General features: G+C 40.0%; 1 protein-coding gene across 6 annotated transcripts in view; it reads right to left on the minus strand.

Annotated features, from left to right (window-relative positions):
- Positions 1 to 15,829, minus strand: part of VPS13B (vacuolar protein sorting 13 homolog B) — a 383,695-nt gene that overhangs the window by 60,297 nt on the left and 307,569 nt on the right. For all 6 annotated transcript variants that reach the window (XR_013234028.1, XM_077351820.1, XM_077351819.1 and 3 more), the window contains exons 40-43: positions 14,631 to 14,827; positions 11,396 to 11,577; positions 9,226 to 9,575; positions 2,185 to 2,346 (exon numbers count right to left, since the gene is read on the minus strand). Coding sequence is in view for 5 of the 6 variants with exons in the window: in XM_077351820.1 (XP_077207935.1) it covers positions 2,185 to 2,346; positions 9,226 to 9,575; positions 11,396 to 11,577; positions 14,631 to 14,827 (891 nt within the window). In the remaining variant the exon portion in view is untranslated. The remainder of the gene's footprint in view (positions 1 to 2,184; positions 2,347 to 9,225; positions 9,576 to 11,395; positions 11,578 to 14,630; positions 14,828 to 15,829) is intronic.

A 15,829-nucleotide genomic window follows, 5' to 3' on the forward strand; every position in this document is an offset into this window, starting at 1 on the left:
TAACTCTGCTGGCAAGTGTAGTCAACTGACAAAGGAAAATCAAACGCCCGAGAGTAACACAGCACATTTCCAATCTCATAATGCTTGGTGACCAACAGTAAAGAAAACTCACTCAGCTCTTAACTAAACTTTCTTTAATATGCTTTTTATTCTCTGAAAAGCCTTATGATCGTTATTGTGGGACGGGGCTTTTTTGGGCCAAATCACCAAATGAGAAAGGCCAGTTACTCCCACTTATAAACTGAGAATGGAGGGTCAAAGTAATTTCTCATGGCTACAAAACTGAATCTAGAGCAGCCGGCGGTTTTGAACTCACAGTTCCTACATCTTAGCCCAGAGCTCTTTATCCACTGGATCCTCTTTATCCATACTGGCTCCTAACCAGATTCTGCAGCTGTACCCCGCAAGTAACAAATTGAGCAATTTAAAACCCAACAGGATAATTGGAGTCATCACACACTTACGAGTGGAAATTACTTGCGACGTGCCTGCCTATATACTCATAAAGCTCAAGACCCCAAAGGTGCATCTAGTCCAGGACTCTGGAAAACCCACAAATAAGGCCCGAAGGCAACATCCTTCCCCTTAAGCCAGTGGCATTCACAGGCACACTGCCTCTAATCTTAGAGCTTCCATTTCCCCATCATGGCTCACAAAGGTTCACAGACCTCTAGTGGCCATCACCATATCTTGTAGCAGTGAATTCCAGAAGCTGATTATGGTATGCACTACTTTCTTTCAATTTCCTAAGGAACTCTACAAGAAACGTTGGCCCTGACTTTTTGAAAAACAGTGAGCCATCTACTTCCATGGATGTCAATGACCGCTGGTCTTCGCATCTAGAGATATTATGGGTCTCCAGATATAATGAAACGCACATGAGAAAGACACTTCTATGAAGCCAACAAGGTAGCCAGTGTGCAAATTACGATATCTGAGAATCACATTCTTGTGTTGTTCTGCAAATGTGTGTGCTCATTTACAGCTTGCCATCAGGTGTATGGGGATGGCGAAGAGACCCACCGTGCCATATATACACGCGTCATAATCAGGCACTAGTAATCTATAGGAAGGTTGCCTACTGACCATGCTTTCTGTCTGTGCATTTCATCATGGCTCAGGCCACCTATGAGTTAGCCGAAAGCTACTAATTCTGATCCAAGCGTTTGCAATAAATTGGCATCTCTTTATGGAACAACATTCTAGCAGATGAAAAACTTCAAATGAGACTGATTCTCAGATCAATGCCTCTGCAAGTTGGCTCTGCCACAGAAGCTGAATAGAGTAACACATATGCAAGCAAAAGCACCCAAGAATAGGATTAGACACTTCCTAGAGGTCTTAAATACTCTGATATTTCTTTGCTGGAAAAGATATGAATCAGAATGATTTTGAACCACAGCAACGCTTTTCAGGTGCATGCTTTCCTTGCTGTCTCTCAGTTGTAGAAAAACATTGTATTGGAATTAGCCCTACGAAGGAACTAATATCATTGGTAAATCTTAGAATGAGATAATTCCATGCAAAGATTTTCAAATGCCGGTATACTCGCACACTGTGAAGTCAGACACCGAGGCAACTGTAGCGCAAATCACAGGTAGGTGCCTCATGTTCACATCTATGTGAAGAATTCACGTGAATTATGTAGGAAGTTTTAAACAGCTTAGTCGGGGGACAGCATCAATGTTTGGAGAAGATGAAAGGAGAAGATCACCCAAACAATACCAAAGACCACAATTTGGCGGTTGCCTCCTACCCCTTTGACATTGTCATTTCCTATCAGCGTACAGTCTAATTTCAGCAGGAGCTTGTGCCCACAATGCTAGGAGTCGACTTCCAAAAGTTGGAGACAAAAAAGGGAAGTTTTTTTAAAAACCTGGAAAGTTATTGCTGTACTTTGGTTCAGAAGCCTGACGTTCTATGAATGTTTTACTTTTCAAATTGGAAAGGGTGAGGGTGTTCGGTTCCAAACTTGAATTAAATCTAAACACTTCTGGGTTTCCTCATCCTTTTTGTTTATCTCTAGTGTCTGTTGTAGCTAAAGCGTGTAACTCCAGCTGGAATCTGGAAAGCTAAAGATAGCTGAATGCATGAATAAAAAAACAGAATCAATGATTCAAACACCACCCAGTTTTAACAATCGCTGCACTTGTACGGTCCCCCCCCCCAGCCCCCCAAACATACCTGCGGGGACTTGTGAGAGCGCCAGCTGTACTGGTGACTGTGGAGGCTAGCCAGCAAAACATTTTCGTCAGTATCTACCTGGCCAAACCGCAGTGTCTCCTGTGTGTCATTACAGATTACAAAATGGCTGAAGACCAATTCTTCTGCCTCGGGGCACTGGTTCTGAAAGGAAAGGAATATGAAAGCCAAACAAGCGTCAGATTAATTGCAAGATGTTTGGCAGCTGTCTGCCCAGTGGCAAAAGTTTCTACACCAAAAAAACTCTCCCGTCGCAAGCTTGGCCTACAAAGTTTTCCGTATCATAAATGGTAAAGAAATTTATGGATCCCAAACATGTATTTTCATTTATGGTCCTTCAACTGTAAACCACAAACAACCCAAAGCTAAAGAAGACAATGAAATTTTAACTTTTAAAGATTTGTTTGAGACAAAATAACATGTGTTGGAAACAAGGCTTTATTCGCTGCAGACGAGCGTACCGGAGACAGCTTGAGTTTTTTTTTTCATATGTGAACAATGGTAAAATACAACGTAGACATGCCCCATCAGGACACAAAAATTGCTGTTTGGGCCACAGCTGATCTGGAATTTCAAAATTTAGCATGAAGCTTTAGAAAAATAAAATGCCATTCCTAGAACCTCTTTTGAGTTCAAACAATGGCATCAACATTTACATTTGTTCTCCAATCTTTGGTTACATGTAAACATATCTCTGAAGTACAAAAGTATCAACAGCTTCCTCTAAGGCCGAGAGAGCCAATCTAACAAGGCCACTGAGGCACGACGTTCCCCTCTATAATCCTTCTGCAATATTCTGAAACACTTCAGTGTCCTGGAACTGCATTCTTATTTCAACATATTTACCTAGCAGGACATGTGGGGGTGAAACTTGGACAGTAGTTATGTAAATCCACACGGGTATTCTTAAAGTACATCATGAACTTCTGACAAGATTACACTATCCAGCACACTTTCAAAATCCATCTTAAAATTGTGCAAATACACCCTTCTTTAGTGTCGTGATCATTCCACCCCCTTTCAACTTGTATTTGGCCTCTTTACCGTTCTGAGGGATCAGAACGGAGCAAAGAGCATTCTGGGCATCTTTCCACTAGTAACAATGTATGAATGATGAGTTTGACAGTTGTATAAATTTCCTAAAACCTTGGGGATTCATTCATCCCTATAATAACGTGTATTTGGAGAATGATTTGGTGCCAGTGGAAGAGCGGGTGGTTCTGTCAAGATATAGTTCTTACAAATTGTTTTATTTCTTTTCTGTCTCTCAGTCCAAGCCTGCTAACTACCATTTCAAGACAATCCCCTTTCAACAAAGTGATATAAGGCTATCTATTACATTTTCCCTTGCCCCTTTCAAGGAGCTCAGGGCAATGGACATGGTTCTTTCCTTCTGTCATCTTCGTAAGAATCCTAGAAAGTAAAGTCCTGTTTGTGGGAGAATGACTTACACAAAGTCAGCCAGTGAGCTACATAGCATAATGGTATTCTAGTCCACCACCATACTGGCTTATTTATGAAGCTCTGTTTTTTCCCACCCCTTCCACTTGAGTCAGCAGTTCCAAAACGGAGCTCTTCATTTTCTTCTTCGCTCCCACGGTCCACATTTCCCTTTTCCTTTGTTGTCCTCCCTCCCATCCCTTGCATCTTACATCTGCTCTGAATACTTTTCCCCATGTAGGATTGCTTGGCGTCTTCAAGGTGGCCTTCAGCCTGCCTGAGAGCTGGATTGATTTCCCAGTATTGTTTTACTTCCACAGCATCTTCTCTAAGCACCAACAATAAGACAGGTTCTTCCCTTGTTGTTTACAGATATACTTCAAGGTTCTGTCAGCAAAATGCCTGAGAACTCAAACAAGCATAAAAAAACAAGGAAGATGGCCAGGCCTCTCTAGCAAGCCAGCTCCCCCTTGGCCACCAGTTTTCCACAGAGCAGTCTGGTAGCTGCTGCTGTCAACACTTCATTTAGGCAAAAACAGAAGGCCAAACTTTCAATTCTTAGGTATGTGTACACGTTATCCATTAATCTCCAGCTCTGCAATATATGAACATCAGTAGGATGCCCGTACATCCCTAAGCACAATCCGGTTTCTATCGTGATGGCATACTCAAAGGTATATACTCCCTTATCCATTATGCATGACATTTTTACAGCATTCCTGTGGTTCTCTTTTCTAACTTTTCCCTTGGTTTCATTACTCCCCGCCTCCAAAAAAGGGTAAGGAGCCATGTGAACTTACAGCCTTCTCACCTCACCCAGTTAATACCTGTTTATGTGTGTGATGTCCTATCAACTCACTTCCAACTTGTGGCCATCCTACAAATTCATGACCTCCAAAACATCTATCGTTAACAGCCATTTCCAGATCTTGCAGACTGAGGGCCGTGTCTTCCTCAATCTAGCCAACCCATCTCATCTTCCTCCCTTCCTGCTGCCCTCAACTTTTCGTAGCATTATCATCTTGTCCAGTGAGACTTGCCTTCTCATTTTGTAACTAAAATATGATAGCCTCAGTTTGGTCCTTGTAGCTTCTAGGGAAAGTTCGGGTTTGATTTGAACTAGAACCCACTTATTTGTCCTTTTGGCAGTCCATGGTATCCATAAAACTCTCCTCCAAAACCGTATTTCAAATGATTTAAGTTTCTTCCTGTCAACTTTCTTCATTGTTCAGTACTTAATACCTACACTTGTATTTTCTGCCAAATGTATTTATAGACATACACTCATTCTCTTCTACATGCTGAATTCACTTGCACACATCAATGTCTGTAAAAGCAAATTAAAATTATCCCCCAGTTCTAAAGCTTACAAAGATGATGAGCAAACATCTGACTTTGAAGGCTGGATGAGGGACACACAGGCCTTGTAAATATGGCCAAAGTCTATGTGTGCAGAAGAAACTGATAGGGATAGCTGGAACAGTGTCGGATTTAAGCAGATTTTCCTTTAGGACTCCCCAAGGTCACAGGCTCAGGGATATATACTATATATCTCCTTAAATCCAGCAACACTGGTGTTTATAAGTAGAAAATACTGCTGCAGAGAATCTGTGTGTACTGGATACAGTAGTATCTGGAGAAAGCAAGGCAGACTTTCCTACTGCTACTTCAGACTACAGAGTTTACTTTGGCATTCCCTAACGGTGGATCTATGACTTTACAATGTCAAACTGCCATACCCGCATGTCTAAAGATCTACCCACAAACATGGATTTCCTTGTTCTGGATTTATGAAATACTCTTCTTTAAAGGAAGGATTTAAGAAATAGAGGAACGTAGTGTGTTACAATAACACTTAGAAAAGAACTTTCTGAATGTACAAAGTATTTTCCACCCTAAAGAAATACCAGCTGGATTTTCTTGTTAAGTCTACCATGAGCAAAACTGCTAGCATAATATCTAGGGCTGCTAGCCTCCAGGCAGATGCCTAGAATTCTCCCAGAATTACAACTAATCTCCAAGGTACAGAGACGAGTTCTCCTGGAGAAAATGGCTGCTTTGGCCTTATTCCCTCCTGCGGTCCTTCCCCTGCTTCCACAAATCCTGCTTTCTCCAAATCTACAGCAACTTCTTAACCTGGACACAGCAACGCTAATAGCATGACAAGATGTTTAAAACCTTACTGGGATGTGTAAATGAATGATTTTCCTGGTAGAACAATGAAGAGAATAATACAGCAACTATCCTTAACACTATTTTGCTCCCTTATATTTGGGAAACAGCCTCCTGGGAGGAGACTGTCCAGGGCCCTGTCTGTCCATGTCCACCCTGATTGGCCCTCCCCCTCCAGCTCCCACCCTCCCTCCTTGCCTGCTAGAAGCCTTGTGGCTGCGGCCTCCATTGTCACCCACAAGGACAGAGGCAGTGACAGGGATTTGCGGCCTGCAGGTATGCTCCAGATGGGAGAGACGGGGGGGGGGGGGAGGAGAGTTTTCAGCCTCCCTGCAGGCCACAAAGCCCTGTTGCCACTGGCGGGTGGGGGGCTTTCCAGGCCAAAGGGAGCCGCAGCCACCCTTTCAGGCCCACCTGCCTGCTGCCCCTTTCAAAGCCCATTTTTAAAATGGGCTTTGATACTAGTAATAAATAATACAATGATACAAATCATAAAATAATTGCAGGATTATGGGCTTGGGCCTATGATTACAAGTAGGGATGCTATCTCTGGGTTGGGAAACATCTGGAGGTTTTGGAGCCTGGGGAGGTTAAGGTTTGGGACACAATGCCATTGAGTTCACCTTCCAAAGTGGCCATTTTCTCCAGGTGAACTGATATCTTTTACCTGGTGATCAGTTGTAACAGCAAATCTCCAGCCATGAATTCATGGGAATTGTAGTCCATGAAGGAGGACCACAGGCTGACTACCCCTGTACTAGATGACCCCTGGAGGCCCCTTCCAACTCTATGATCCTATGAAGATCTTTCACTCAACTCACCTATTTTCCACAGCTTTTAGTTCCTCTTATAATTTTAAAAAAAGGTAATTTTAAATGGTAAAATACATGGAAAAAATCTGTATAACTGTAGAAGCACAGCTTTCTTACCTATTTTCATTTTGTTTATTTGAACTTATGGAATTAAAAACCTCCAATATATTACACTGGTTTTAATAAAAATTTAACCACAATTCCAAGAACACAGCTCTGGTGACCGGACAGTTTTTATTAGGCCAACATTTTGTTGGCAAAGAGATGCAAGCTTTCAGCCCTTCCACAACTCCTTTCTGCAGTAAATGTCCGCAGCTTAGCCTTTAAATATGCTATTATCACTACTTGGGCAAAATCTCGCTAAAGTTCAGCACTTTGATGCTCACTTATTTCAATGCGCCATAAACTTAAATCTTTGCCCCTTGATGTTAGTGGGGCACAAAGCTTAGCTTTGGCTGGATTATGCCCTTTCCATTTAAGAGAAGTGTTTTCTGTTATAGTGTATCAGGCTTTGAACTGGTTACTTACATAAGGAAAGTAAGTGGCTTTAAAATTAAAAAAAAAAAATCACCCATCTTCTTGAATTTCAAACATGTGACCCGGAATTATAAAGCAAACAGCCTTATGGTGTCTTTAAAGCCTAATCTACTTTTGAAATTGCCATCATTACTTAAGAAAAAAAATTAGCCCACATATTGGGAGAAACAAATACTGACAGACGCTTCTGTTAATCTTGAACTCTTGACCTAAAGGTGCAAGGCCAAATTGCTTTATGCTTCCTATGTCAGCTCCCATCTGCACCGTGCACAAAATTACTTGTCCCAGATACTCAGTTAAAAATGTTAAGAATGCCAGCAACTGAGCGCCCATGATTTTGTCAGAGGACTGGGCCATCGTACAACACCAAACAACGTTTCCCTCTCTGCCACATACATTTTCTGTATGTGGCAGAGAGGAAGCCACATAAGGAACATGTTGCTCACAATTAATGACAATGAGCAGTTCTGAGCCCACTTCTAGGTTTCTCCTAATTTATAAGGAAGGCAAGTTTTTAATCTAGTGCTAGAGACCCACCTACCACATGAGAAGATGGTGGCAAGAACTCCTGACCTGAGAGGAAATGAGAAAATTACAGCAACAATTACGGAAGCATATCCTCCTGTGGGTCATTTGAACACTGCCATCCACACGTATAAATCAGGCCGAACTATTCCTAGAATGTATCTGTCAGGACCATGTAACTATGAAACATGTGGCTCTACTTAATCAAATATACAATTCTGTTGTTTGCAAAGCGCTGTGTTCCTCTAAGGCACCCTATAGTTCAAGTTAGTCATTCACATTTTGAAGTGGGCAAGAACATTTAAATATTTATACAGTGTATTTTATTTATGTGCACATGCTGTCGGAGAGACTTTTTAACTGCGCATAGCAACTGACCTTTCTGAAGGCCATTTTGCAGTAGTTGCTACCCCACCAGCCCATGCGGAACGGGCCTCATCCAAAGCTCTCTTTTCTGTTTGCTTGTTTTCGGCTAAGCACATTGCTCAAAAATATGACAAAAAGCAGAAATTGGAGCTACAAAGACTCTTTTTTTTCACAGTGATATTTGAACCAGCTGTAAAGATTTAAATCACACTAGCTCTTGTTTTATGAACGTCCTTTTACAATAAGAAAGCCATGGAATGCCTAGAAAAAAGAAACTCTGATATGAAACAGATGTTTTATCTTTTCTAACTTTAGCATTGTAGTTTTGTGATGGGTAATTAATGCACAGACTTCATTTAGGCATTTGGACTGATAAGGAGAATGATTTTTTTTTTTGGTTTGCTTTTTTGAGGATAGGAAAGCTTGAGATGGCTCAAGATGTTCGGAGACCTTATTGCAGAAAGGAGAATCTAGACATCTTCAAACTGCACACTCCTTTGAACTACCAACTTTCTTGGTAATGAATGTAATAAAAAATAGCGAACACCTTCAGTGAGATAAAAAGGGGAAATTAGGTAGGCATACCACAAATGGAATAAACAAATCTAAGTTGCCAATCACATGTTACTGATCTATTATATTAAATATATATAAGTGCTGCATATAACAACAATTAACCAGGTCAGATTCTGATCTTACTTATAAATCTTTAAATTAATCCAAAAATGGCTTATTAAAAGCAGACTCCAAAATCATGTTGCATATTTGCAAGGCAATTTCTAGTAGGCTTCCCTTTAAAAAATGTATTATTATTATTAGCAAAAGTTAATAATAAGATGATTTAGACTAGACTCCCCGAAGCTATTGCCAAGTCTCCTTCAGAAGTTCAGATCTGTACAGGATGTCAGCTGTCTGCTGTACCGCGAGAGAAAAACCCATCAGTATAAACCCTGACCATTTTGCCATGAGTTACTCTACGCATCTATTTGCATCTGACCAAGGTTCATATATTTTAGCCATGAGTGAGTGGGCAGCCATTTTGATACATCTTACCTATCCCTGTCCCTCCCTTCAAGTCAGTTTTCTATACCTTCCTAGTTTCTATACCTTTCCCAGACTCCATCCCACCCCCACCCGCCACTGCCCCCCGTTCATGTCCTATTAACCCTACCTGTTGCCAAGCTTGGATTGTTTTGTGGAGAGAATGAACTGCATGCTGACCAAAGCTGACAAATACAGGATCCACCATCACGGTGCAGTCCAGTGACTTTTCCACTGAGTTGCCAGAAACGGCAATCTGTCCAAACATTCCAAAGGGCTTCACAATCGCCTGCATCGTTACGTTTCGATACTCCAAAAGTTTGCAGTCAATTGTGGAGGAGAACTGGACCTCTCTGAAGACTGAGCCATCACTCCACTGCCGTAGATAGACGTGCGGTTCTTTGAATGAGACGATCAAGTGTTCCAGCTCATTGGGCACATTTTTATCAGAGACAAATGGATGAAGGAACTTCGGTGTCACTGAAACAAGGAATAAGATTCAGTATATCTCAAGGTGTATTTTCAGAACTGAACCAATGTTTTCTTAATTTAATCAGGAGACCACTGAATGTATAAACACATAATTTCCTAAATTTACATATATTTCCTAAACCTGCAGGAAACTCCAACCCAGATTAAGTGCTATCAGGAACTGCAGCCATTCCTAGCTGTCCCAGGAGGCTTATCTCCAAGCACTGGATCAGCACCATACAAATCTTTATTATTTATTTCCTCCCAAATCACAAGAAAAAAAATTATGCATCAGCACCTTTCTAGACTGATTCCAAGTACTTTTCAAAACCACTCTCCTTGTTTATACATGTAAGCATCTAATGCATTTTATGCAAAAGTGAGCATAATATGGCCCCAGAGCCACTAAACATGACTGACAGACCACAACTACCACGGTGGTGATACTAACAGCTGCAGATAGATTACCGCCAACATCAAATACCACGACAAACTCAGATAACCCAAAATGAGCTGAGTAGTTCTTACTACATAGAGCCACCAAAAGAAAGTAAAAATCCAAAGCTATATTAGAACTGAGGCAGAAACAATCACTGTTTGTAGATGAGCATTATTCAGACAATTCATTTTTAATACAGGGAGGGTGGTCAATACTAAGTATTATTTATTTATTGTATGGCAACCCGGAAGGAAAACGACGTAGTTCCATGGGAAAACTAAGTAGTAAAACCGTTTAAAATGTATGCAGTTTTCAAGTACAGAGAGAGAGAGAGAGGGTGCCAAGACTTCTCCAGCACAATTATCGACAAGTGGTATCATTATGCAGACAAAAATATATTTAATGGGACAAGTACCCAAATTATTTTTGATTTATAAATAACTATACCTCTAAAAAGGCCAGGTATTATCCAAGATATTCAAGTCTTTCAGAGCCATAGTTTTGGATACCTAATTGCCCCACTGTGCATAAACCAGCAAAGAAAACAATTCTAATTAATAGCAGCCTAGGCAAAATTCTTTTTTAGGAAGAAAATTATATATGGTACCACAGCTGTGTTTGCTTCAAGCTGCTTTTGCTTTTATCGTAGCTTCTCATTTGAAATCCTAAAATACGGAAGTGGATGCATTAGCTGTTATACGAGAAGATCTAAAGAAGGCATGGGATTTTCGAGACTGTATTAAACATTAGGCAAATTTTGTCATTCATCATATTTAATTGTTAGTAGAAAAAAATATTTAAAGACTTCAGTGAAAAACTTCTGGCTTTTAAAAAAGTTCTGCCTGTGAGAAGTACTTAGATATTTGCTCATCTTTCCTGGAAAGCATTATTTGAAATCACACAATCTAACTTTCTTTTGGAAATAAATTTGACGTTCATGCAATGGCACAGACTACTAAACAAAAACAGATGGCTTTTCCTTCTCTTTGGAATAACAACTAAGGTCACTGTGCTTAAAGTTTCCTTTAGAATCTGCCTCTGAAGAAAATGCAAAAACCTTCAGAAGCAAGGAAATATTTTAGAAAATGCAAGGAGTCAAATTTGCTTGGGTAGCCTAGAACTTAGGGAAGAGGCACTTGTAGCCACCAGTGGAAAAAAAAATGCAACACCTTCTGCAGTTAGTGACTCTTGCCAGAAACAAATAGTGGGACTGATTAGCCAAGCACATGATCTCTCCTATGCATTCTTGCTACCGATAAGTAGGTGTAAGTTATCTGACCATATGGTTCCATGAACCCAGGAACTGCAAATGTAAAGCAGGTGGCGGGAGGAAGAACAAATGCAAGAACTATGTTTACAGTCATATTCTTGAGAAGTATAAGAGACATACCTGTGCCTAGCTGGTCAAGATGGTGGCAAAGGTGAAGTTCCAAATGAGCAAACTGGACTGAAACCCCAAGGGCAGGCACAAACCAAGGGGTAAAGCATGAGTCCACCCTGGTGCAGGCTGCTAATGCAGTAGGAGTTACAAGCTGATCGCATACGCTCTGAGAGCCTGATTCACTTTCAGAGCTGCAGGGGGGGGAAAATCAGTGGCAGCGTTACTTTTGTGTACTCAGACGTTTTTCACAGGATTTGACCATTTGCAATTATAGGACCCTTGCTATGGGCATAAGCATTGAGGAAAATACGATGACTTTGGCTAGCAAGAACAAATGGTGCCCATATTTCATGAAGGCAGAGTTTGTGAGGTGGTTATTATGACTTGCTTAGGAGATTGATTTCCGTGGTTTTCAAAAATATTAGCATGTCTCAGGCAGAATGGACTCATACAGAAAAATTAACTGGGCCCATTTAAAACTTTCTACAGGCCGCAGGGTAAGAAATGTCAAATAATTAAAAAGAAACAGTGTTTTTCTAGAAAAGTATAATCATCAAGTTCACAATTTAAGGGAAAGAAAATATACACTTGTTCCCACAAATGTTCCCCCATTTCATATTTGTACCTATATTGGTCTGTATTGCATAGTCATTAATTTAGAAAAATCTTTAATCCAGTTTTGGTAAAAAAAAAGAAATGTTACAAAATCTAAAACTGCAACTTTACCATTTTACTGGTATCTCAGTAAAAATCCTTGGGCCATTAAATTCTTAATAGAATTAAGTGTCAATCACTTTCACTGATCTCTAAATGTTATATGTGCTGTGTATATGCATTCTTCTAATTTAAGACCCTTCTTCTTGCCTTTTTCGTTGTTTTGTAATTTATAACTATGACATTAAAAAAAAAACCCAAGGTTCTCCCAACCCATAAATATTATATTTATAGCCCAATTGTCAAGGGTCAGCACATCACTACCAAGTATGACAGTGGTAGCCCCCCCTCCCCGACAGCCGGGTAATTCCATATAAAAGCAATCATGCAATAATGGCAAAAAGATGGTATAGGGTCATTGACAGCTGTGGTACGTGGACATTTCAGCAATCTTGTATTCCCAGGGGTTATATAAGCAGGTACAAACTTGAACTTTCCTCACAACAGAGGCAGAGGTTGTATATTCAGGGCACAGTATCAGGTGCGCAAGCACAGGATACTTGTCTGTCTTTGGCCACAAAAAGGCAAAGGAAAATCAGCAACTGCTAGCAACCAGCAGTAAATGCTTACCACTGTATTATACAACTTTGTGAAGAATGGAGGGAATAGGTCTTTCAATGGAATGACCAAGGTCTCCCCACACAGATTAAGCACTTTGTGCTGAGAAAAAACAAATCAGAACCGTCCTATAGTTTCAATAGACCAAAGAGTAGCAGCAAGGAAACATTTCATGAAAAAGAATATTAGGAAAGAGACGAGCATAATAGGGTGGGAAGAGAAACAGGAAAAAATATAGCACCTCTTGAATTTCATAAAGGATTATTAGCTAAACATGCAAAGTGCAAAGACACAGAAATCATACCTATGGCTAAACTCATGAGTTTTTATGTTGGAAAATAAGTCTCGCCATCTCGCTAAGCTAATGCACTGAAATGCAGAGCAATTTCTTAATAGGTATAAACAGCTTCCAAGTTATCTTATTCTTTGGTCCATAGAAAAGAATACGGAAACTTTTTTTTACATTTTATGTAATACTAAATATTTTTTCATATCATAAATCTCCCACATAAAGACATTTAGTACATCAGGATTGCCATTGACAAGACTTTTATAGAAAATACTTTTTACTAAATATTACATACAGTTAACAGCCACAAATGAACATTCAGCAAAAAATTCTGACTGCAGTTCTGAATGCTTTGATTCCTGAATTCCATAAGCTTTCTGCTTAATTCCCAGAGAGTTCACATTTCTGTGGTACTAAGCTGACCATTGAGGTAATTTTGTGACGGTCCCATATTCAAAGGAATTAACCTTGTCTGAAACACTTAACTTCTGAATGATGAAAATGCATTCCTTCACAATTAACATCAAGAAATAATTTCAACCTGATATGATGAATGGAAACCAGATGTTCAATTTTTTTTGTATTGATTTGTTGTTTTCTGTTTCTAGCTTCTCTCTGAATTATATAACCTCTGAGGCATGTAAGTGGCTATTAAAATTTACAAACACACACAGCCAAGTTATGCACAAAGTCCAGTCTTTGAATGCATCAGCTGTTTTGAGAATGGTGTGTTTAGCTGCACTGCATCCCTAACATCCGTGCGATCTCGCTTTCCTTTTCATGTATCTAGAGCAGGCTTTCTCAACCAGGAATTCATGAACCCCTGGGATTTCTTGATGGCCCTGGAAGAGTTTCCCAAATCAGTGGGAGTTAATACATTTTAAATACATTTTTAAAATTTGTTAAACATTTAATGGGTGATATGACCATCAAACAGTAATGACTGGGGAAGGCACTGGCAAGGCCAACTCGTTTTGAGCCTGCCATGAAAACGCTGGAGAAATCATACCTATGCACAGGGGATACCTTTACCTTTTTTAATGACCATATAAGGTCATGTCAACCTGCCCCCCCCATGGCTAATGATGGGCCTGGAGAGAGCGGGAAGAGGAGGGGCCCCAAGTGTTTGTGTACACAGCTATGCTACCCAACCCTATTGTGCATGATCACACAACTTTAGGGCTTTCTTGAAGCCTGAAGAATGTTTCAGGGGGTTCTCATTGGTAAAAAGTTGAGAAAGGCTGATCTTGAGCCAGAGAGCCAAACAAACACATGCTAGAGTCCCAATGCCTTAAAAAATTAACCAACCATATTTGTGTTAGTCAGACTAATTAGTAAACTATACAACAATTCTATTGGTTACTGTACTTTTGGATGAAAAGGATACAGGACTTATTTTCTGCCTCTGTGGTTATACCACAATCACTATACTCAACAGGAGTTGATCAGGCATGATTTAAGCATAGTGTATTGCCCTGCAAAACAAATGACTGGACTAGATTTTATGTCTATACAACCCAGTGGCAACTTGGGAGCACTTTGCTATGATAGATCATTGCCAAGCAAAATATATGGATAAGTTTTAGATTCCGTCTCAAAATGCTCGTGAATTCCTTCCCAAAATTCTCTGTGAATTAACACTTGAATGACCTGTACCCCTGAAGCAATAATATCATTCTTTACCTTTGATCATCTCCTGAATTCTGATTGCTGTTCAGGACAATTCTCCAAAGATCTGATGCTACAAGCTCTTTCTGGTCAGTCATTAAGTCAACACTAGGCAGTGGCAGTTCACAGACTTTGCTTTCTGATAGGCTGAATTCTCGGAATGCTACAAACGACTTCTGGAGCTCATCCCAGTATTCCAAACTGCAAGGAATCTGTAAGATTTGAAAGCAGAATCTTAGTTGCCTGGAATTTCTAAACAAATATAAAATCACATGCATAATGCATTTTAGAACTGCTGCAATTCTGATTTGTTAAAAATGGGGAATAGTTGAGATTTTCACTTGTTGTCATCTTTCAAGTCTTAATATATTTCTTTTAAGGGTTAAATATTAATCAAGTTGACCCAGTGAGGTCAAGATATATCTTCAGTTATTATGACAAATCTCAACGAGCACTACAATGTAATACAAAAATATAATATGTATATTAGTCAGAAACACCACGGGATATGGCTACACTATTGCATCAAAAGCCATTTTCTAAAGACCTTAATTAAATGACGAATGCTTTCTATATACCCAAGTGTATGTAATGTCAGATCCCTGTCAATTTTCTCAATGAACACACTTGGCATTTGCAGCAAAATCAGTGTACTGAGCTAGTGATACAAAGCTTATGATTATTGTTGAAACTAATTTGATAGGCAATACACTGGTCAATATAATCCCCAAAACACCAGGAAAAAGCATGCAAACTATCCTGCACCCAGGTACACATTACATCATTCTTGAAAGGCTGATTCAAGGCCAGCTTCACCAATAATATCCAGGCTCCCCTCTTCCACAGTTCTATCCTCTCATGAGAAAATTGGCAATTAGACTACACAAACCAGTGAGCAATGAAAAGCAATAAAATAGTTGCAACCAGTTAACTTTCCCAGGACCACTCCCCACTGATAGATGACAATACGCAGGAAGAGAAGGGACACTGACAGCTGGCACTGACAGGATCATAACAGGAGGCTGGCAACCAGGCAGATCCTGACATGCAAAAATGAGTTAAAATTGTGTATGTGGAATGTATTACTTTCGTTTATGCTTTATATTATCTGTAAGATCTGCTCTACTGCCTCTGTTTCTGGGCACCATTAAAGGTCCTGCTTATTATTTTTGCCCTATAGGCCTTGATACTAGGGTACTTGAAAGACTGCTTCC

Source organism: Paroedura picta, chromosome 9, assembly GCF_049243985.1.
Source record: "Paroedura picta isolate Pp20150507F chromosome 9, Ppicta_v3.0, whole genome shotgun sequence".
Lineage (NCBI taxonomy): Eukaryota > Metazoa > Chordata > Lepidosauria > Squamata > Gekkonidae > Paroedura > Paroedura picta.